We start from the raw sequence: 25,221 nt of genomic DNA, 5'->3' as shown, positions 1-25,221 counted from the left end.
GTCTGGTATGTCCATCTCTTTCAGAATTTTCCACAGTTTATTGTGTTCCACACAGTCGAAGGCTTTGGCATAGTCAATAAAGCAGAAATAGATTTTTTTCTGGAACTCTCTTGCTTTTTCGATGATCCAGCGGATATTGGCAACTTGATCTCTGGTTCCTCTGCCTTTTCTAAAAGCAGCTTGAATATCTGGAAGTTCACAGTTCATGTATTGCTGAAGCCTGGCTTGGAGAATTAACCTTACTGCTAACTAAAATACTAAACTTTTTCTGTTAACTAATTGTGAAATATGCGAAATATTATGATTTCCTCCTCACGTTACCAACACTATTTCCCACTGAGAAACAATCTTGTGATTGTGTTTTTGTGGTTCCATAAGTGTTCATGCCCTTTTGGACACTGCAGTCCAAATCCTGACAATATTTTTGGTGATAATTCTTATAAACTGACTTAGGAAACCAAGCCTGTGATCCTTTCAAGAGCATGTCAAATGGCTAAAAATAAAAGGACTAAGATGTAGCAGTGATAACTGTCATGCTTTTGGTGTAATAATTACTGGATGCTTTGATACCACTCAAATTGTTATCATAAAGGTTGAGGCTCACTGTAGAAGTGCAACTACAGAAACTGGAGAAAATGCTCTAGCAGATCATTATGCAGATTATTTAGCAGATTGATAAGCTGTGACTTAAAATTGTCGAATGGCATGCTAAATAGAAGAAATGTACATCTTTCATAACATGTCTAGAAACACATATAAATTTCCTTAGAAATAAGAATTAAATAATAATCTCTACATATAAGGAGCACAGTTATTTTGAAATTAAGTTATTAATAACTGTTCTAAAAATAACTTGAAATTATTTACGAGTTTTTTCATATGTCTACAGGATACAGTATAAGAAACCACTGAGTAATAGCAACAGTGATCAATCCCCAATAAGAAACTTGCTTCACTTTCAGCTTTCAGTGTATGAAAGACAAAGTGCAGAAAAGGCTTTAACACATGACATATCCACAGAGAAACTTAAGGTTTTGCTCTTGCATGTCAATTCAGGAAAAAGAGTTAAAAAATGCAACTTACACTCATCTCGGAACCTTGGTTCTGCATTAGGCCCAATTCTACCAAATGTTTTTATGATCTCTATATTCACAGAATATTTGTCTTGATATTGAGGGTCTTCCAGGAAAGAAGCCAACTGCATTTTCACTCTTTCCAGCAACTTAAAATTGAATATTATATAATCAAATTGAGAGAAAGATACACACTAAACATGGTTTGCATCACTGGATTCAAATGACTTATATCAACATGAGTTGAAGTTTGAAATTAAATAAGTACTTCTTTAATCTTTCAGCTCAGAAAAGAGCCTACATTTTTATGTTTACCAACTCATTTTTTTTTTTTAACAGAAATATTCCCTGAAAAACTGTAGAAAAGATCCCACAATATTTAGGGGAAAAGATAAATGTATGATGATTTTGTGTCTAAGTTAGAATTCTTCAAACAGATCACAGTGTAAGTTACCCACTTATTCACCTTCTGAAAGCAATGAGTCATTAGTGACTTATATATTACTCATATTTCCCTAAAAGAAGTTTTTATTTTGGGATTAAGAACATGTTGAAATTCTGCCAAGACTGCAAGCTTTGCAGAATGATGTATTTTTTTATTTTGCTCCACCAGTGAAATATATATATATATATGTAAGTGAAAAAACAGAAAACACTTTTTCCCACAGCTAACATAAGTTTAGTTTTTTGTTATAAAAAAATCTCTATGACAAAAATTTTACAAAACAGTCTATATCTCTATATATATATTTTTATTAAATGTCTATGAGATGGAAAATCTTGTTTTCCATTTAAGTGGCTAATATGTCCACAAATAATTGATTTTCTAATGTACAGCATTTTTTATTGTGCAAGGACATGTCCAATCTAATAATAGAGAATAACATTCAGATACTAATTTTTATAAGTGTCTAATAGTTAATCGTGCAGACAGATCTGAACAACTTTAGATCACACAAGTTTCTGAATCAAAATAAACTTTGAGGGAGGAAGACTTTGGTAATCTCCTGAAGCAGGCATGACAGAAGGTTGTCCCAGTGAAGTGGACTGCAAAAAGATGACACCAGTCCATGACATGACTTGCAGTTTGATATGAATGATAGTTACAAGAACATAGGTACCTCTAGCCTCCATTCCCGAAACTGAGGAAACATGTTCCCTTCAAATCTGCACGTACTAACAATTGGGAATTTATGCAGACTATCCAGAAGTCTAGTGAATAAGAGAAGTCTGTGAAACTATATCTGCTGTGAAGGACTATTCAATACTGCAATATCCAGACCAGCTCAGAATAGAACATCTGAGACCTGGCTTATACTAATTGAGAGACTGCCTTAGCATGTGAAAAGATACTTTTGGTAGGCTATCATATTTTCAAATACTGAGATCCCCTCTGGCCCATAATTAACTAAGAAATATAATGAATGTATATCTTCCCTGCCCCCAACCACAGGGTATGTGTATGGTCATGTGCTTTCATCACCTCAGCAGTACATACAGATTAAATAAATTCCACTCATTTCCTACCTCTCTTTGAATAACTGTTTCCATAATCGTGCCAAAGGCTGGAATTGTAGCAATCCTGACAGAGCTGTTAGAATTAAAGAAGAAAAAAACTGACATTTTCTTTGAGACGAAAAACTGGTTATTATTAAAGTATATATCAAGGTAAGTACAAGGTAAATATACTGTATTAGTCGCTAGCAATGACAAATTAAATTAAAAAAAAAAAAAAGCAGACCAAGAAGAATGCTCAAAAAGACAGACAGGATAACTTAAGGTTGTAGTCTGTGGAACTCACAATTCAGGATCACTGGACAAGTTAACAAGGGCCGGAGCAACCCGCTTATCAACTAATGCTTCACTCATGCCTCGAAGAGTCAGCTGTAAACCAGTCAACATGCAACAAAAAATGGTTTGGTAAACTGGAATGAGAACTGGGTTAGCTGTGACTGAGGATGGGCAGGCAGACTCACTGGCCTTTCTTGGTTTAGTCACCCACATGAGACATTAAAACATTAAGCCTCTGGTTCATGACACTATACTTACTGGTAACAACATGTTAGTGAGATTAGCAGAGCATCCCTTCTTGGCTTGGAAGAAATAGTCCATCAGCATGTTTTAAGTTTTGGAGATGTTTATTGAGGACCAATACTACTAATAACTCTTTCAATATATGGGCCTTGTCATTAGGTTTACTGTGAAGGTTGACTTAAAAAAAAAAAAAAAACCCATACATGAATAGTAGTATGATAGTTTAAAATCAAGTAAGCATAATCCCATATTATTATTTTAAAGAGTTAAACCACTCTTCAATGAATTTAAAAGCTGATGGTTCTTTCTATATATATATTATAAATTTTTATTTTTATTTTTTTCATTTATTTTTATTAGTTGGAGGCTAATTACTTTACAATATTGTAGTGGTTTTTGCCATACATTGACATGAATCAGCCATGGATTTACATGTGTTCCCCATCCTGAACCCCTCTCCCACCTCCCTCCCCATCCCATCCCTCTGGGTCATCCTAGTGTACCAGCCCTGAGCACTTGTCTCATGCATCCAACCTGGACTGGCTATCTGTTTCACACTTGATAATATATATGTTTCAATGCTATTCTCTCAGATCATCCCACCCTCGCCTTCTCCCATAGGGTCCAAAAGTCTGTTCTATACATCTGTGTCTCTTTTTCTGTCTTGCATATAGGGTTATTGTTACCATCTTTCTAAATTCCATGATGGTTATTTCTTAACAGGCACGTTTTGAAAGGGATGCCGAAGGTAAAAGGCAAGGACGACACTTACATTTCAGGGTCACTGGAGAGAGTTATGAGAGCAGGAACAACCCTCTGAGCTACCAGAGTTTCATTCACCCCCTTCACCAACAGCTGATTGGTCAGCACAGGGGGTAACCACAGGTGATGCATGGAAAGAACAAACAACAATGCCTCGGGAAGAAGAAAGGAACAACCAAGAGAAAGAGAAAATACAAAAGCAAAACCAAAATTAGAAGCTAAGCTAATATTACTACTGCAGTGCTTAAAAAAGACAAAGAATGCTTAGGAGGAACATAAAGCTTCCACAGCCTAGCAGTCCCTGAAAACAGCTTGTCACCAATTCAATGGCAATTTGTAGTACCAGTCACATACACAATTTCCATATTCAATTAAAAGGCAATTTAAAATAAAGCTTTATTCTTTATTATTATTATATTTTTAAAGAAGCCAAAAAGATGACATACTGGGTTCTATGGTTAAATTTTTAAAATAAATCTGGTATAATTTTGTTTTGACCAACAAGGTACAAACTGGACTGTCTTTAAACCAAACTCAGACGGCTAGCAGCCACCACTAAATTGCTTTTGACTGTTCTAAAGCACGTAAATTTAAAAATCACATACAAAAATTCCCAGTCTTTTACATCACAGAGCTTTCTTTCTTGAGGTACAGAGACCTAAGACAGCCTAGTGCAAAGGAGTTATTTCATGTGGGCATGAGACCTGGGTTCAGACTCTAGCTCTCCACTTGCTAGGCATGTGCCCTCACATATATTACACCATCCCTTGAAACTCAGTTTTCTCATCTGAAAATGGTGACTGTCATCTACCTTCAAGGATCACTGCACTACTAACTGCACATAATACACTTAAACACTGTGTCTGACAAAGGCTAGGCATTCAAGAAATGCAAGCAGATTATGACGACTCAAAAAAGAAATTATTAATTAAAAACTGTTTCTGGTTGGTCCAAGGAGTTAATGCTTACAAATAGCTCATTTCTCTAAAAGTTCAAATTAAAAAAAAATTTATAACAATTAGACCTATTTCTATAATCTAATCATAAAACAATTTTTTTTTTTAGCAGCCAACCCTAAATCGCAGAACAAGAGGACAATATTGAGCTATATGCATTTTGTTTTTATAGAAATCACAGCATTTTATGAGCTTCAACAGAGAAGGGTAACACCCTAATTCTGTAATCTCAATTTCAGAATGTAAATACAAATTATTAATCTTCAGTTCAGTTCAGTCACTCAGTCATTTCCGACTCCTTGTGATCCCATGAATCACAGCATGCCAGGCCTCCTTGTCCGTCACCAACTCCCGGAGTTTACTCAAACCCATGTCCATCGAGTCGGTGATGCCATCCAGCCATCTCATCCTCTGTCATTCCCTTCTCCTCCTGCCCCCAATCCCTCCCAGCATCACGGTCTTTTCCAATGAGTCAACTCTTCGCATCAGGTGGCCAAAGTACTACAGTTTCAGCTTCAGCATCAGTCCTTCCAATGACCACCCAGGACTGATCTCCTTTAGGATGGACTGGCTGGATCTCCTTGCAGTCCAAGGGACTCTCAAGAGTCTTCTCCAACAGCATAGTTTAAAAGCATCAATTCTTCGGCACTCAGCTTTCTTCACAGTCCAACTTTTACATTCATACATGACTACTGGAAAAACCATAGCCTTGACTAGATGGACGTTTGTTGGCAAAGTAATGTCTCTGCTTTTTAATATGCTATCTAGGTTGGTCATAACTTTCCTTCCAAGGAGTAAGCGTCTTTTAATTTCATGGCTGCAATCACCATCTGCAGTGGTTTTGGAGCCCCCCAAAATAAAGTCTGACACTGTTTCCACTGTCTCCCCATCTATTTCCCATGAGGTGATGGGACCAGATGCCATGATCTTAGTTTTCTGAATGTTAAGCTTTAAGCCAACTTTTTCACTTTCCTCTTTTACTTTCATCAAGAGGCTTTTTAGTTCCTCTTCACTTTTTGCCATAAGGGTGGTGTCATCTGCATATCTGAGGTTATTGATATTTCTCCCGGCAATCCTGATTCCAGCTTGTGTTTCTTTCAGCCCAGCGTTTCTCATGATGTACTCTGCATAGAAGTTAAATAAGCAGGGTGACAATATACAGCCTTGATGTACTCCTTTTCCTATTTGGAACCAGTCTGTTGTTCCATGTCCAGTTCTAACTGTTGCTTCCTGGCCTGCATACAAGTTTCTCAAGAGGCAGGTCAGGGGGTCTGGTATTCCCATCTCTTGAAGAATTTTCCACAGTTTGTTGTGATCCACACAGTCAAAGGCTTTGGCATAGTCAATAAAGCAGAAGTAGATATTTTTCTGGAACTCTCTTGCTTTTTTGATGATCCTGTGGATGTTAGCAATTTGATCTCTGGTTCCTCTGCCTTTTCTAAAAGCAGCCTGAACATCTGGAAGTTCACAGTTCATGTATTGCTGAAGCCTGGCTTGGAGAATTTTGAGCAAGTAAAGAATTACTTTACTTGCATGTGAGATGAGTGCAGTTGTGCGGTAGTTTGAACATTCTATGCCATTGCCTTTCTTTAGGATTGGAATGAAAACTTTTGCTGCTCTCAATATGCCAGCAAATTGGGAAAACTCAGCAGTGGCCACAGGACTGGAAACATATAAATGTTAAAATTATAAAAAAATAAAGTAAATAAAATTTACTACTTATGAGAAGAAACAAGTTGTAACCTTAGTGAGTCTTAATTTCTGGCATCTATAAACACTGGGGAAACAATACTGTCCTACATATGCCATACGGTTGGTACAGGATCAATTAGGATAACCCAAATCAAGGATAACTCAAACCACAATATGGAAGGGTTAAGTTGGGTATGAAGCTTATCCAAATGTGGGATAGTGTCATTAATGAATACATAAACCTGTTTTTAGTAAAGAATGAGAAGAAACTACTTAAGCAGCTAGATGACGTGATTATGATTTTGGTCACTCAGTCATGTCTGATTCTTTGTGACCCCATGGGCTGCAGCATGGCAGGCCCCCTGTTCATCACAAACCCCCAGAACTTACTCAAATTCATGTCCATTAAGTCGGTGATGCCATCCAACCATCTTATCCTCTGTCATGCCCTTCTCCTCTTGCCTTGAATCTTTCCCAGCATCAGGGTCTCTTCAAATGAGCCAGTTCTTCACATCAGGTGGGCAAAGTATTGGAGTTTCAGCTTCAGAATCAGTCCTTCTAATGAATATTCAGGACTGGTTTTCTTTAGGATGAACTGGTTTGATCTCCTTGCTATCCAAGGGACTCTCAAGAGTCTTCTCCAACACCACAGTTTAAAAGCATCAATTCTTCGGCACTCAGCTTTCTTTATGGTCCAACTCACATCCGTACGTGACTACTGGAGAAACCATAGCTTTGACTAGATGGATCTTTGTTGGCAAAATAATATGGCAACATATTATTGCTTTTTAATATGCTGTCTAGGTTGGTAGAACTTTTCTTCCAAGGTGCAAGTGTCTTTTAATTTCATGGCTGCAGTCACCATCTGCAGTGATTTTGGAGCCCCCCAAAATAGTCTGTCACTGTTTCCACTGTCTCCCCATCTATTTCCCATGAAGTGATGGGACCAGATGCCATGATCATGGTTTTCTGAACATTGAGTTTTAAGCCAACTTTTTCACTCTCCTCTTTTACTTTCATCAAGAGGCTCTTTAGTTCTTCACTTTCTGCCATAAGGGCGGTGTCATCTGCATATCTGAGGTAATTGATAATTCTCGCAGCAACCTTGATTCCAGCTTGTGCTTCATCCAGCCCAGTGTTTCTCATGATGTACTCTGCATGGAAGTTAAATAAGCAGGGTGGCAATATACAGCCTTGATGTACTCCTTTCCTGCTTTGGAACCAATCTGTTGTTCCATGTCCAGTTATAACTGTTGTTTCTTGACCTGCATACAGATATCTCAGGAGGCAGGTCAGGTGGTCTGGTATTCCCATCTCTTGAAGAATTTTCCACAGTTTGTTGTGATCCACACAGTCAAAGGCTTTGGCATAGTCAATAAAGCAGAAGTATATATTTTTCTGGAACTCTCTTGCTTTTTCGATGATCCTGTGGATGTTAGCAATTTGATCTCTGGTTCCTCTGCCTTTTCTAAATCCAGCTTGAACATCTGGAAGTTCATGGTTCATGTATTGTTGACGCCTGGCTTGGAGAATTTTGAGCATTACTTTGCTAGTGAGATGAGTGCAACTGTGCGGTAAACCAGGCAAATCAACTGGAATGGAAAAGGGAGCCCAGTGATCTGGCTTTCACTGGGACTCCTTTTCCAGTCTGGGGCCACTGAATTTTCTTCGAATTTGTACTTGATTTTATGCCTCCAGCTGCTTCAAAGAAGACATATCTCTATCCTTTACCTCATTCTTTTATTACAATGTATTGATTACAAAATATTAAAATATACAAAAAAAAAGACCAAAAAAATCTTAAGAGTCAAGAAGTTTGGTGTGTATACTAATCTTTATTTAGACTAAAAATATGTAGTCTATAAAACCAATTTTAAAACTTTCAATAGCTTTTAAAAACTATAAGCTAGTATTTTTACCCCAGTTGCACAAAAGAAACTTTCTTGCTATCAAGAGGAGCATTAGATAATGAAAGCAAGGTCATTTCATCTTCTAAGAATCCAATCAACAGCTTTCGGTCTTCTTCCTACAGAGGAAAAAGACTGATAATGAATTTCCAAGCAATCAAGTAGAACTTAAAAACCATCATTTCGTATCTACAATTAGAAAATTTTATCAAATAAGGGGAATATATCCTAATTTGGAAGCATTTTAATTAAAGATATTTATTAAGCATATCTACGATCACAATGGTATGAGGACAAACACTATTCTTTTTTTTTTTTTTCCATTTATTTTTACTAGTTGGAGGCTAATTACTTTACAATATTGTAGTGGTTTTTGTCATACAGTGACATGAATCAGCCATGGATTTACATGTATTCCCCATCCCGATCCCCCCTCCCACCTCCCTCTCCACCCAATTCCTCTGGGTCTTCCCAGTGCACCAGGCCCGAGCACTTGTCTCATGCATCCAGCCTGGGCTGGTGATCTGTTTCACCCTAGATAATATACATGTTTCGATGCTGTTCTCTTGAAACATCCCACCCTCACCTTCTCCCACAGAGTCCAAAATTCTGTTCTGTACATCTGTGTCTCTTTTTTTTTGCATATAGGGTTATTGTTACCATCTTTCTAAATTCCATATATATGTGTTAGTATACTGTAATGGTCTTTATCTTTCTGGCTTACTTCATTCTGTATGATGGGCTCCAGTTTCATCCATCTCATTAGAACTGATTCAAATGAATTCTTTTTAATGGCTGAGTAATATTCCATGGTGTATATGTACCACAGCTTCCTCATCCATTCGTCTGCTGATGGGCATCTAGGTTGCTTCCATGTCCTGGCTATTATAAACAGTGCTGCGATGAACACTGGGGTGCACGTGTCTCTTTCAGATCTGGTTTCCTCGGTGTGTATGCCCAGAAGTGGGATTGCTGGGTCATATGGCAGTTCTATTTCCAGTTTTTTAAGAAATCTCCACACTGTTCTCCATAGTGGCTGTACTAGTTTGCATTCCCACCAACAGTGTAAGAGGGTTCCCTTTTCTCCACACCCTCTCCAGCATTTATTGCTTGTAGACTTTTGGATAGCAGCCATCCTGACTGGTGTGTAATGGTACCTCACTGTGGTTTTGATTTGCATTCCTCTGACAATGAGTGATGTTGAGCATCTTTTCATGTGACAAACACTATTCTGATTCATAGATTTAGACCTGAGCTGTCAAATATGGTAGTCACTCACCACACGTGGTAACTTACACTCAAACTAAAGAGAAGTAAAATCAAAGATTCAGTTCCTGAGCTGCACTAATTACAATTCAAGCTGTTTAACATCCATGTATGGTTACCTCACTGGACAACTCAGATACAGATTACTTGCATCGCTGCAGAAAGTTTGATGAGATAGTTCTGGTTTGAAACATGAAAGGTATATTTTTTTAATTAAAATTCATTTTAACAGTTTTACTTCCCATTAATTTTGGCTCTAAATACTTAAATATAAGCCACTAAAACAGTTATCCTCCTAAGAGTAGAAATTGATATCTGAGAAATTATTAGTGGTGAGAAGTTGCACAGTTGCTGAAATACAGACCATTGTGTCCTTAAAAAAAATAGTCACACCTTTGATTAAAAAATTACCTTTATTTTTAAGCTTTCTTTGACAAACCATTATTTTAATAATCAGAAAATATTTCTTTCTTTCTTTGTTTACACAGCACACTATTAAGAAATTTGTTAGAAAAAGCAAGTCTGCTCAATAGTAAAGTTTAAAAAGATAATTGTATGTTAAATTAGCCAGAATCTGTAAGGGAAAGAATCTGACATTCTATCAGGAAATAAATATATAATAAATTAGAGTCAAATATTTTGTCTTTAGGGCTATATTATGTCAACAATAAATGGCTTCTATATATATATATCAGTATCAATGCTTCCTGGTGGCTCGGGGGTAAAGAATCCACCTGCCAATCAATGCAGGAGACGCAGGTTTGATCCCTGGGTCAGGAAGACACCTGGAGAAGGAAACGGCAACCCACTCCAGTATTCTTGCTGAAAAATCCCATGGACAGAGGAGCCTGGCAGGCTATAGTCCATGGGGTCACAAAGAGTTGGACATGACAGAGTGACTAAAAAGGCACATACATCACTAGATCCATGAGGAAGACTGGGTTACCATCTAACTTTTCCTACATGGTCAGGTTAATTTAGAGTGAGGCAGAAATAAAGGACTGACAAAAGTAATGCTCAGCATGAATAAAGGATGGACACAGCAGTTTTATAATATGCTGGTCTGCTTAGTGAAGGACGGAAACACTGACAAGCCACCATCAGAGCTATGGTGGAACAGAGATCTCACTCATTTTTAGTTGCTTACTGTATCAGAGGATCCACAAAATTTGGAAAATAAACTGTAAATCTGAAAAAACTTAACTGTGAAGTAACAGCTATAAAATATACTGCTAAATGAGCATGAATTCTTTGATTTGAAAATTTACTACAACACGATTTCTCAACTTTGAAATTTCAAAACAAGTAATACTGCTTACGTACTTGATTCAAAATAGGCTTTGTTTATCAAAGCAACAAGGACAGTTAATTTACCTTAATAGAAAATTTTGTTTAGTAAGAAAAACACTGGCGTGTGCTTCCTTAAGCACTGGCAATCTATGATAGCCACTCAGTTCTCATTTTGTAAGTAGTAGCAAAGCTCTTATCTCTTTAGATATTTGGATTTCACACAGTTACTCAAAAAATACGTCTATATTGATTTATTCAGTAAATCTATTCTGAGGGACTACTATGAGACAAACCTTGTATTTCATACTTTATCAAGCCTTAAAATATGTATTTCATATTTATTATGCCTTAGAATACTATTTATGGTCAAAATCAACATACTTAGCATACTTACTGCCCAAGCTTAAAAATGAGAGAGGAAAATACTGACATCGCCTTTGTTATTCTGCTGCAAGAGCTTCCAAAATTAAAGAGGAAAACGGTATTTGTGCTGTTGTGCCTGGTAATGTGCTAGGACTTAATCTCCACAAATTTAAGGACAACAATGGATGCAATCTGTTAAGGTTACATGACTTAAAATATTCTAAACACAGAGATCCTGTGTGTATCTGTATTATGAGGTAGTCTGAGAAACTAGGGTAGAAAAGTTAAAAGAATACTGTACTACTTTAACTGAGTTGGAGCTTCTACTACAAGATATCTTATGATATTGTAGAACTACAGTTTAATATTATAAGATGGTTCAAATCTGTTTTGGAAGAAGAGTGCAATAAATATGAATGGCTATACTTTGAATTCAAAAGGCAAAAAAAGTTAGGAATTAGTGTGGAAAATTTGGGGAAAAAAGATCTTTCCTCTTTGATTTTCCCATTCTAATTCCTTTTTAAAACTTAATTTGGATTTATTTTATTGTTTTCCTAGGATTACATTCAGATTAATTGGGGGGAGTGGTCAGGAAATACTACATAGGAATTATTGTGTCATGATTTCTAAAAATGCTTTATCTTGAGTCCATATTTTCAACTCACAGGTGGGACTGCCTCACACTTAAAAACGACTGATGTGCCTTAATACACAACGTGTTAATTTAAAGCAATGCTATGTAGAGTGAGGTGGTCTGCTATACTGGTGACCACCAATGAACCACCTCCTGGGTCAAGCTCTCATTCAGTTTCCTCTTTTTTCAATCCGGATTGGACCTGTGACTTGCTTTAACCAACAGAATGCAGTAGTAGTGATGTGCTAATTCCAAAGCCTAGGCTGCAGCCTAGCAAATTCTGTTTCTTACAATTTTGGGAGCCCTAAGCTAGCACAGAATGAGTCTGGCTCTGCCGCTCCACAGGATGTGCAGACAGAGAGAGGCCCTAAGACCGTGGGGACTGAAGCCCAGCCACCCTTCCAGGAGCCCCACCAACCAACCAGGTGAACGCAGCCACAGCGACTACCAGCAAGAACAGCGGAAGAGACACCCAGCTGAGCAAAGACCATGAGCAATAAAAGAGTTATAACAATCCTTCATGTTTCGGGATTACAAAATACTTTGCTAAAAATGATGAAACAGTATGTTACAGCATTTTGCAGTGTGCTTCAGCTAACACATGTGCTTTGTTTATTAATGAAAAAATTATCATGAAACACAAAGAAATTGCTACATAAGTACAATCTAACACTTTTAAACAAAATATCAAGAAGCACACAATCTCTAATTTTATTTAACAGAGATAGTCCTCAAGAGACTATTATTAAAATATGCTTTCTACTATAAATATTTATTGAATAAGAAGAATAAATTTGTTTCTCATTTATGGGTATTATTTTCACTTATAAACACATTAAAAGACATAACATTAGCTATCTTTCTAAATAGAAAGTGCTTTTACATTTTCCAGCCAAAGAATTTTTCCCTTACCTGAATATAACACGTAAGGACTCCTGTTGCATAAATGGGGACAGTAGCTTTAGTGAGGACCCCATTTCCTGCTGAGGAATCTAAAAATCACAAAAATAATTTTAAATATCTGAGTATGCTTTAAATGTAAAGCAAAAAGTCATAGTACAAATTATATTTTAAATTACAATTGGTTACAAGGCTTACAAATAAATGTTATCATTACTTTAAAAATACTTTGATCAAAACATATATATCCACTGGTGGTTGTGAAAATGCAACTTAATACTTTTCAGAGCCATTAGCATACACAATTTTGATAGATGGGAAAAACTTTAATGACCAAAATTCGATGCTATACTGTTATTTGCATAGTCATAAATCAGAGCTTTCTTTAACACTTTCCCAAGTGGCCATATAAGCATGTTGTATGAATTTTCAGGCTTCTAATTTGCAGTATTCAGTAAAACATCAAGGTACTCAGCTGAAAGGAGACACCTAGATATATATTTAACCTGCTTCTAGACATCGAGACACTACCTAGTTTCTAGTATTAGCCTAGTTCCAGAGCTCTTCCTGCATCCTGTACAGGGGTTTTTCAGAAGCCAGACAGAACCCTGACTATTTTCATGGAGTAGGGAGGCTAAATACAGCTTGGGGAGAGGGGAAAGCATCCAACCACAGCTGAGTGTCCTGTGACGACTTTAAGACATCAGATTTTCTTATGCAGCATGTGTAGATGATTTTTTAAAAACAGGTCCAGAGATGATATGGCAGTTGTGATTTATAGCACCAACAGCTCTCACTTACTGATGTTAGGCATTATTTGAAGCACTTTACATTTGCTTTTATGTACTCAAACTTTTAAAAATTACTTTTTTCTATTCTTACATGGCTTTAAATTCTTTTCAGAAAGTAGTACATACAGAATTCAGTTAAAAGCATGTATTTAACCATCTTGAAGGTATTTTCACCAAAAAAGAATCTATTTTCATATCAATTACTATTTGAGGTTTTTTTATTCTCTTGGCAAGAGTCATTTTATCTTTTGGGGAGTACTGATGTTGGCTGAGTGTGACTATGGTAGCTGAGAGGTAAATCTGAGGCTACGAACATAAGCTTAGGTTGAATTCATACATATAGACTGTATATAATCACCTCGTAACTAATAATTCTGAAAGCTATCATCATCAGAATGAATAATTAACTAAACAGATAATACCAATTTTTAATTCCAAGTAATTAAACCATTAGAAAGCTATCAAATATAAACTTTAGGAAGCATTTGTAAAAAAAAAAAAAAAACAACTCACTGACATTTTCAAACTTAAAAGGAATCATTTATTCACTCTCTAATTACCTCTGAGGACAGACAAAAATGGAGTTTTCCAGATGACTCAAATCAAATCACTAAGGTAAGACTGAGATAAGAATTACCTATACATCCAAAACAGCCAAGTTAAAATACAAATCATGGGGACTATACATTTTTGTCCTTAATATTTTTCACAATTCATTCCGAGAAATTAGAAAAATACACAGGGACATAAGATCCACACATAAAGGAGTTCTTGGTGCTATAACCAGACTTCTTAAGACAGTAATTGAAAACTATGAACAGAGGGGCTGGAGCTGCCCATTAAAGCCTGTAGTTTCTTAAAAATCTCATGTTTCATTAAAAAAAATATGTATATCTTATATTCTATTCAGTTATACTTGTTTTAATTTTTAAAAGTTCTAAGTAACTAATTATGAATTACATGCTCTGTATTTTTTCCTTTTTAGTATTTCAATTGCACCACTTCAAACCTCCAAGGGTACAAGTAAGTACACAGTCTGAGAAGGTCAGGCTTAGGTCAATTTGATTACAGTGAAGGTAGATATTTACAATAAAACTGATGGAGATTAATCTTACTACTACTCCATGGAAAGGATATTAGATGTAGCAGTGCTGTAAACCCAAGAACTCCATAGTATAAATTTTCCTTTTCAACTGTACTTGTTAGTTTATTTATACAATTTGCATATAATGAATAAAGTATTTTTCTGGAGTAAAGAGACTTAATTGTTTGTAAAAATTATAATGCACAAACTTACCAATATTTTCTTCAGACAGCCTTAAAATCTCCTGGAACTGAGGTTTCACCTAAGCAACCCAAAGAAAAGATCCAGAAAGTCTCAGGTTCAACAGACCAGTCAATGGTTAAATAAAATGTTTCCTACCATTGCTACTACTACTGATTTTTAAAGATTCAAGTAGTCAAAAACACAACAGTTCTTAAAAGCCATAGGAAAAAAGAAGTGTCAAGTTTCTGAAAACAACATCTTTTTAGAGATAAAATATTTAAAAAATCAATTTAGGTCAGCAAGTTTTCTGAAGGACCTTTAGATTCCTTCACTAAATTAAAATAATTTCCAAGGTGACTTTAAGTGTTTGAAATTACTACCTCCCAAAACCGAACCTGATGATAGAAAGGATACTTAGGCAGATATTATATGATTAAAACTGTTGAAAGAAAATGTTGTGTATAAAAGGAATGAAAATGAAATTCCATTCATTTAGGATATTCAGTGAGTAAGATACTCATTATGTTATATCCATTGGCTTAGTCTTTAACTTTTTTAAAATTTAATTTTAAACATGAAAGACAGAATTTAACATTAAAGTTTTAAGTTAGAGGGAATGCTTGTTTCAATTTTTATTTTTAACATCACAGATTTCAGGCCTCTGAAGTCAACCACTTAAGTGTTAAAGTGAATTCCTAATTGCTTTTGTAAGAAAAAGTAAAATAAATAACAGTTACTTCTTCTGGAGATGTCAAACAGTTTTTGCCAATAGTGATTCCCAGTAAAGTCCAACTATACTTAATAATTAGATGTTAATGAATGATTTGGTTTCTCCTACAGTAACATTAAGCTCTGGTTTTTGCCCTCCTATCAATAGGTCAGGCATATTAATTTGCAAATTCCATTTAAACTGAGATGTAGACCACTGTGAAAAGATTAACCTACAGCATCAGATGTACAGGATTAAATTTCATTTCACACATGAAAAGATAAGTACAGATTTAAATGATTTATTCAAGGATACACAGAGTCATAACCCATTTTCTGAATTTTGTCAGTCCACTATACCAAACTGTTATGCTCTAAATGTTTCAAAAACTACAGGCTTAGTAAAGAGGTGCCACAAAATTTTTACCTTTTAAATGTCTTAACATATAGCAACTACATCTTTATAAGGTTTTGTTAATGCTCTAAAGAACTGGCTCAACAATCTGTTATGAAGACAAATGGATTAACAGGATTAAAGAAGAAAGTAGGACCTAAGGACTTTCCAATTTTAATATTCAAACAACAAAATAACCTGGTTAGGCAAATGTGACAGTGATTGAAATATGCAGCATTTATCTCAAGTGTCCATTCTATTCCAAGAGCTCCTATCTTGTAGCAAGTATTCTACACAAGCTGCTTTGTTTCTATAATCACCTGAGTGAAAGCGAAAGTCACTCAGTTGTGTCTGAGTCTTTGAGACCCCACAGACTATACAGTCCATGGCATTCTCCAGGCCAAGATACTGGAGTGGGTAGCCTTTCCCTTTTCCAGGGGATCTTCCCAATCCAGGAATCGAACCGGGGTCTCCTGCATTGCAGGTGGATTCTTTACCAACTGAGCTATCAGGGAAGCCCACAATCACCTGAAGTTCTGACCAAAGCATATAGAGGAAATGGGGGCTTCCTGAATCTGTGGTAGATTCAGTACAAGAAGCACATTCAAGGAATTGCAGTGGAGTCCCCTAGCTGATAGTTTCTCTGCTGGAAAGCTCTGAGACATCCACAGTGAGCAGACCTTATATTTAAATGTGGATACAGACTAAATTTTGGCTAAATCATTTTCTGAAAATCAATAAAGATATAATATTACAGACCAGAATTTTCTTTTATGATCATAGTTTTCTAAGATATTAAAAGATAATTAGAATAAAGGAAGGGCTCTGCTTTTACTTACTCTGCCATAGCATTAATTAACACATTACATTTTTATATGTCTTGCATATAAGAAAATATGAAATACAAGTTTTTACCTTAGTGTTTGTAAAAATTTTGCCAAATGTCTGGCAAAGGTGCCAGAAAAATCTGGAGAATTCATGGACACAGGCAGTTGAAGTGACATTAATTTTGCCAACTATTTCTATAAGCTGTGGTAACCTGAATAAGAAAGAAAGGAAAATCGGCAGGGGATACAAATAAATTACTGTTTCCTTGCCAATTTCTGAAACAATCCAAATCTAACAATCTCTTCTGCTTTTCACAGCCAGTAAAATTAGAAAACAAAGGAGTTGTTTGGGACCCTTTGAAAAAGTCTTAACTTTATATTCTGTAAACTTCTTAAATTTTAACAGATTATCATGAAATATATGGAACCTTAATGGCAGAGTTCTAAGTGTGGTGTTAATAAGACTTAAGTCAATGGAGGTGATACTTCATACAAAAGCTTGGCTAACATGGCACCATATATTTTAGCCTCAAAAATGAGAAGTCTGGATGTAGTTTACAATCCACCACCACTTTTAGATACTAAGGGAGCAGACAGGTCTTTCTGCAGTAATACAGACGCACCGTTTTCACAGATAAGCAACTACATGTCTACAGGTATAAATCTTCTCTCCTGAAGACAGTTACCACAGATGACGCCAAGTTATGTTTTGTTATTTTTAAAAAAATATTTTGCTATATTTTGTCCCTCAGTTCCCAGGCTTCCCTGGTGGCTCACAGGATAAAGCGTCTGCTTGCAATGAGGGAGACCCGGGTTTGATCCCTGGGTTGGGAAGATCCCCTGGAGAAGGAAAGGGCAACCCACTCCAGTACTCTTGCCTGGAGAATCCCATGGACAGAGGAGCCTGGCTGGCTACAGTCCACGGGGTCGCAAAGAGTCGGACACGACTGAGCGACTTCACTTTCTTTCTTTCTTTCCCTGGCTAAATATCGTGAGCTATCTTCCATTCAAGTAGCTGAGATGTACCAAATGAACATGGAGGTGGTAACTCACAACTGATTGACAACCCATAGTAAACTCTCTCAGCCGGTTGTACCCTCGTGATCCAGCCGGTAGTCATAAAGCTGTAGGAGCAGTGCCAGTTGCTCACGACTTCCAATAATAGTGATACATCCTGAAGGGGTGACATAGGCCGAGGGAACCTAGTCACTATAAAGTAAGAGAAGCAAAATAACTCATGTAGAAAATGGCAGTTTGCAAAGTTAACTATCTTATCAAAAGAAAAGTAAGGTTCTGCCTCCTAACATCTACTTAGCATATTATCGACTTCAAATATAAAACTAAAATACATTAAATCACTTTTAGAAAAAAATGAAATGTAGTTGATCCCTGCACAATCAGGGGTTAAACTGTCTAACTTATAGTCAGACCTTTCAACCAACCATGGACCAGGCAGTACTACAATATTAACTACGGAAAACTATCCATATATAAGTGGATGTGTACACCTCAAACTCCTGTTGTTTAAGGGTCGACTGTAAATTTCTCTTGCATGTGAACAAATTTAACAAATCTCAAAAAATTAAGATTTTATGAGACTAAATATCTAGTAAACGAATACTGAAATGAAAGAGTTTGCCAGTAAAAAGCAAAACTTTATTTATTTTAATTTAAAATTTGCTCCAAAATAAGATCTCAGTTAAAATATGGATTTGAATTTGGTTTAAAAAAAAAAAAAGATAGTTATAAATCCACCAGACTGCTTATGTCAATAAATAATAACTACAATAAGATATTTCCTTCATGGAGTAAGAAACTAATAGGTTGACAGCAGGGAAAAATTGTTTAATACCAGAGAATAACCTAAAATACACTAAAGCTTGAGCTGAACAGGATTCTTAAGTATTTAATCTCCAATATTAAATGCTTTATTTAGAAAGTTTTCCATAATTTGATAAACATTAAGTTAATATAAAGTGTTAAAAGCAGTGACCAGTAAGATAAAGCTATATGTAACAATAATAAAAAATTATTATAAATATTATAACCAGGGTCTCAAATACAAACTTTAAAAGTTTTGGGGGAAAACTGAAAAAATGACTTTAAAAATTGTGTAAATAAATAACAAATATACATTAGTATATTTTCAAATTTGAACATATCAATAAAATTTATGATCCTACAGATCACAATTAGATTCCAGGTCTTAGCTGGCTCTTAAGTGAAGAATGCTACCAACAGCTCCTTAACTGTTGAAGAGAAATTCCTAGTGGCCCAACAGCTCCTGCATAGAGGTTAACACCCTAAAAAGACACAATGAAGGATGCAGCATTTTCTCAAAGCATATGAATGGCTTAATGATAATCATTAAACTTAAGAAAACATGAAATAACTTTTAAAATGCTGAAAGACAAAATTAAGATGGTATTATCTTCCTATGCTTCCTAAGGTATTTAACAATATCTTAAGTACAGATAAAGGTTGTCCCTTGTTAGTTAAAGTCTCTACTTGCTATCATAATACACAAACAAATAAATGAATTTAGGTAAAATGGTATCCCATACTCTCTGAGATTTCTGCATGAATCATCATTATCTCAACCTAGGAATCAAACAGATTTGGACAGTGAGGGATAGCTGTACCTCATATTTCTATATCATGTCGAAGCACATCTGATCATTTCAAATAGGATTATATCATATTGGTCACAATCTGTGATACTACAATGGAATGCATATTATTCCTTCAGAAATATGACAAATTACTGAAAAACAGTGGAAGAGTTAAGAGTCAAATAGATAATGTTAAGATTTATTATAGGAAAAGTGAGGTCCAAAGATTTAAAGCGAGGTCCAACAGAAGCAAAACAAGAAATAAGCAATTACTTGGATAACTCAGGGGTTCCCTGGGGGCTCAGATGGTAAAGAATCCGCCTGCAATGCAGGAGACTGGAGTTTGATTCCTGGGTTGAGAAGATTCCCTGGAGAAGGGAATGGCTACGCACTCCAGTATTCTTGCCTGAAGAATTCCATGGACAGAGGAATCTGGCGGGCTACAGTCCATGGGGTCGCAAAGAGTCAGATATGACTGAGCAACTAATACACCATGGACAACTCAGTTGTAAAAGATAAGTAGTCGGAATGATAAGTTTGAGGTTTAGGAACCTCAAAGTATTATTCTATTTAAAAGGATTTTTAAAAATTTAAGCATCTAACTTGTGAACATACAGAAAAGTCCTCAGAATGCCATTTCAATAGACTGGCAAAAAGCTAGCATTTCATTGTCTAAAAATTACCAAAAGTATCCAAATCCAGCAAAATAACAGCTGCTATGATTCTTTAATGTATTTCCTTCCCTCCAAAATGTCAGCTCTATGATGGCAGAGATTTTTGTCTGTTTTCTTCGTGAGTGCATCTGAAGTGTTCAAAATAGTACCTTGCATAAATATTAGCTAGTGTTGTGGAATTTTCATTATTTAAGAGAAAAACAAATAAATCTTCACTTGTAATAAATTGTATCCCAAATTATATAGATGTGCATATAGACAGACATATAGACACAGCTATATAGACAGACCCTAAATATGGATATAATATTTCCTCATTTATAGTAAATGTATTATAACCTACATGTGAGTATAACAACATTAACATTTACAGCTACTATTAAAAGTCAGAAGGTCAAATTAAGTCAGTGAGAACTTAAGATTATTTTTGACATGATAAAGACATAATCACAAGGAAAGGTCACATAAACATCTGTTCAGAATGGTAAAGTAGTTTTGAAAATTTTCTGTCTAATCTCTAGCATGTGCTTGGCCATAGGTGACACTGAAGAATTATTTGCTAAGTGAATGAATGATAGCGAATGCTATGGGGTGAACTGTGTCTCCCTTAAAAATTTGTATGTTGAAATCCTAACCCCTAGGACCTCAGAATATGATCTTATTTGGAAATAGTACTGTTGCAGGTATAATTAGATAATATGAAGTCACACTGGAACAGTGTGGACTTTCAATGCAATATAACTGATCTCATAACAAGGGGAAGTTTGGGCACAGAGACACACACACGCACACACACACACAGAACAGAATGTGAAGATGAAGGCAGAGATTGGGGGGATGCATTTACAAGCCAGAGTACCAGAGATCACCAGCAAGCCACCAGAAGCTAGGGGACAGGCAGGAAAGAGCTTTCCCTTCACAGTCTTCAGTTCAGTTCAGTTCAGTCACTCAGTCGTGTCCGACTCTTTGCGATCCCAGGCATAGCAGCATGCCAGGCCTCCCTGTCCATCACAAACTCCCAGAGTTTACTCAAACTCATGCCCATCGAGTCGGTGATGCCATCCAGCCATCTCATCCTCTGTCGTCCCCTTCTTCTCCTGCCCCCAATCCCTCCCAGCATCAGGGTCTTTTCCAACGAGACAACTCTTCGCATGAGGTGGCCAAAGTATTGGAGTTTCAGCCTCAGCATCAGTCCTTCCAATGAACACCCAGGACTGATCTCCTTTAGGATGGACTGGTTGGATCTCCTTGCAGTCCAAGGGACTTTCAAGAGTCTTCTCCAACACCACAGTTCAAAAGCATCAATTTTTCGGTGCTCACCTTTCTTCACAGTCCAACTCTCACATCCATACATGACCACTGGAAAAACCATAGCTTTGACTAGATGGACCTTTGTTGGCAAAGTAATGTCTCTGCTTTTTAATTATGCTATCTAGGTTGGTCATAACTTTCCTTCCAAGGAGTAAGCGTCTTTTAATTTCATGGCTGCAAGTCACCATCTGCAGCAATTTTGCAGCCCCCAAAAATAAAGTCTGACGCTCTTTCCACTGTCTCCCCATCTATTTCCCATGAAGTGATGGGACAAGATGCCATGATCTTAGTTTTCTGAATGTTAAACTTTAAGCCAACTTTTTCTCTCTCCTCTTCCACTTTCATCAAGAGGATTTTTAGTTCCTCTTCACTTTTTGCCATAAGGGTGGTGTCATCTGCATATCTGAGGTTATTGATATTTCTCCCGGCAATCTTGATTCCAGCTTATGCTTCTTCCAGCTCAGCGTTTCTCATGATGTACTCTGCACAGAAGTTAAATAAGCAGAGTGACAATATACAGCCTTGATGTACTCCTTTTCCTATTTGGAACCAGTCTGTTGTTCCATGTCCAGTTCTAACTGTTGCTTCCTGACCTGCATACAGGTTTCTCAAGAGGCAGGTCAGGTGGTCTGGTATGCCCATTTCTTTCAGAATTTTCCACAGTTTATTGTGATCCACACAGTCAAAGGCTTTGGCCTAGTCAATAAAGCAGAAATAGATGTTTTTCTGGAACTCTCTTGCTTTTTCGATGATCCAGCGGATGTTGGCAATTTGATCTCTGGTTCCTCTGCCTTTTCTAAAAGCAGCTTGAACATCTGGAAGTTCTCGGTTCATGTATTGCTGAAGCCTGGCTTGGAGAATTTTGAGCATCACCTTACTAGTGTGTGAGATGAGTGCAATTGTGTGGTAGTTTGAGCATTCTTTGGGATTGCCCTTCTTAGGGATTGGAATGAAAACTGACCTTTTCCAGTCCTGTGGCCACTGCTGAGTTTTCCAAATTTGCTGGCATATTAAGTGCAGCACTTTCACAGCATCATCCTTCAGGATTTGAAATAGCTCAACTGGAATTCCATCACTTCCACTAGCTTTGTTTGTAATGATGCTTTCTAAGGCCCACTTGAGTTCACATTCCAGGATGTCTGGCTCTAGATGAGTGATCACACCTTTGTGATTATCTGGGTCGTGAAGATCTTTTTTGTATAGTTCTTCTGTGTATTCTTGCCACCTCTTAATATCTTCTGCTTCTGTTAGGTCCATACCATTTCTGTCCTTTATTGAGCCCATCTTTGCATGAAATGTTCCCTTGGTATCTCTTATTTTCTTGAAGAGATCTCTAGTCTTTCCCATTCTGTTGTTTTCCTCCATTTCTTTGCATTGATCACTGAGGGAGGCTTTCTTATCTCTCCTTGCTATTCTTGGGAACTCTGCATTCAACTGGGAATATCTTTCCTTTTCACTTCTCTTCATTTCAGAGCTATTTGTAAGGCCTCCTCAGACAACCATTTTGCCATTTTGCATTTCTTTTCCATAGGGATGGTCTTGATCCCTGTTTCCTGTACAATGTCACAAACCTAGGTCCATAGTTCATCAGGCTCTCTGTCTATCAGATCTAGTCCCTTAAATCTGTTTCTCACTTCCATTGTATAGTCATAAGGGATTTGATTTTGGTCATACCTGAATGGTCTAGTGGTTTTCCCTACTTTCTTCAGTTTAAGTCTGAATTTGGCAATAAGGAGTTCATGATCTGAACTACAGTCAGCTCCCGGTCTTGTTTTTGCTGACTGTATGGGGCTTCTCCATCTTTGACTGCAAAGAATATAATCAATCTGATTTCAGTGTTGACCATCTGGTGATGTCCATGTGTAGAGTCTTCTCTTGTGTTGTTGGAAGAGGGTGTTTGCTATGACCAGTGCGTTCTCTTGGCAAAACTCTATTAGCCTTTGCCCTGCTCCATTCTGTACTCCAAGGCCAAATTAGCCTGTTACTCCAGGTGTTTCTTGACTTCCTACTTTTGCATTCCAGTCCCCTATAATGAAAAGGACCTCTTTTTGGGGTGTCAGTTCTAAACGGTCTTGTAGGTCTTCTTAGAACCATTCAACTTCAGCTTCTTCAGCGTTGTTGGTTGGGGCATAGGCTTGGATTACCATGATATTGAATGGTTTGCCTTGGAAACGAACAGAGATCATTCTGTCACTTTTGAGATCGCATCCAAGTACTGCATTTCTGACTCTTTTGTTGACTACGATGGCTATTCCACTTCTTCTAAGGGATTCCTGCCCACAGTAGTAGATATAATGATCATCTGAGTTAAATTTACCCAGTCCAGTCCATTTTAGTTCGCTGATTCCTAGAATGTTGACGTTCACTCTTGCCATCTCCTGTTTGACCACTTCCAATTTGCCTTGATTCATGGACCTAACATTCCAGGTTCCTATGCAATATTGCTCTTTATAGCATCGGACCTTGCTTCCATCACCAGTCCCATCCACAACTGGGTATTGTTTTTGCTTTGGCTCCAACCCTTCATTCTTTCTGGAGTTATTTTTCCACTGATCTCCAGTAGCATATTGGGCACCTACCAACCTGTGGAGTTCCTCTTTCAGTATCCTATCATTTTCCTTTTCATACTGTTCATGGGGCTCTCAAGGCAAGAATACTGAAGTGGTTTGCCATTCCCTTCTCCAGTGGACCACAGCCTTCAGAAGGAGCCAACCCTGCTGACAACCTGATCTTAGACCTCTCGCCTTCAGAACTGCACGACAACAAGCATCTGATGTTAAAGCACTATGTTTCACTTACTTTGTTATGGTGGATGTAGCAGAACAGTGCAGCAAGATAGAAAGAAAAAGGGAATTAGAAAGTCCCTAGGCAGCCGAAGTGCCTTAATGAGTGAAGGGGTAAACCTAAAGTGGCCAGCTGTGAGCACTTTGTGGTTTATCTTTAAGTCTGAAGTTGCATTCTCCTCAATAATTATAATTAAAAATTATTAAATTAACTCTACCCTATCCATTCTCAATTTTCCAAGTAAAACTGGCATTCTTACAGTATATACCATTTTTATGCAATGCTTCACGCATTGTTGGATATACTGCTTCATATCCCAGAGATTACAGGTGGCCCAGTTTACTTTATATGGAAATTGTAACACTAAAAACACTTGCTTTTATACTCCTGTTTATTAGAAGCCCAGAAGAGCTATGAATAATTTCACAAATCTGAAAACCTCATACATACTAATAGCTTGTCTATAGCCATTTATCCTGGGGGTTGGGTGCTGTGGGGCTACCACGTGCCATGGATCAAAGGTCACTTACTGGTTAGCTGGACTCTGAGCTAAGAAAATAATGGCTTTTGCTATCAATTTCATTTATTCCTGAAAATAAATCATATTCTTTTTTCTGGGGAAAAAAAAAAACTGTGCTGCATATGCTTATATTCCTATCAAGGACACAGCAGGAAATAGCAATTACACTTTCTTTCCCCTACTGAAAATAACACAAAACAGCTGAGGAAGAAAAAAAATACAAAGAAAATGAAAATGAAAAGCTTCACGAACTGGCCCTGGTAACTATTAATTCAGCTCTGTTAATAAAAGAAAACACTTCTGACTTACCACACTGAAAAAAAAAAGGCTACAAAAAGGCTCTAGATTAAGAATGGAGAGGAAGAATAAATATTGTAAAATAACACCATGAGGCTTATCCATAAATGATGAAGCCATGTAGTTCCCCTTAGGTATCATACAATCTCTGACCACGCG

At 36.9% G+C, this 25,221-nt stretch overlaps 1 protein-coding gene across 1 annotated transcript in view; it reads right to left on the bottom strand.

Annotated features, from left to right (window-relative positions):
• Nucleotides 1-25,221, bottom strand: part of RELCH (RAB11 binding and LisH domain, coiled-coil and HEAT repeat containing) — a 137,759-nt gene that overhangs the window by 11,981 nt on the left and 100,557 nt on the right. The window contains 9 exon segments of the mRNA XM_070469834.1: nt 1,084-1,222; nt 2,601-2,664; nt 3,880-4,022; nt 8,436-8,543; nt 12,890-12,969; nt 14,966-15,014; nt 16,953-17,076; nt 17,918-18,032; nt 18,035-18,073. Coding sequence (XP_070325935.1) covers nt 1,084-1,222; nt 2,601-2,664; nt 3,880-4,022; nt 8,436-8,543; nt 12,890-12,969; nt 14,966-15,014; nt 16,953-17,076; nt 17,918-18,032; nt 18,035-18,073 — 861 coding nt within the window.

This window comes from Odocoileus virginianus, chromosome 7 (assembly GCF_023699985.2).
Source record: "Odocoileus virginianus isolate 20LAN1187 ecotype Illinois chromosome 7, Ovbor_1.2, whole genome shotgun sequence".
Taxonomy (NCBI): Eukaryota; Metazoa; Chordata; class Mammalia; order Artiodactyla; family Cervidae; genus Odocoileus; species Odocoileus virginianus.
The sequence above is the reverse complement of the archived record's forward strand: the minus strand, read 5'-3'. Positions and strand labels throughout refer to the sequence as shown.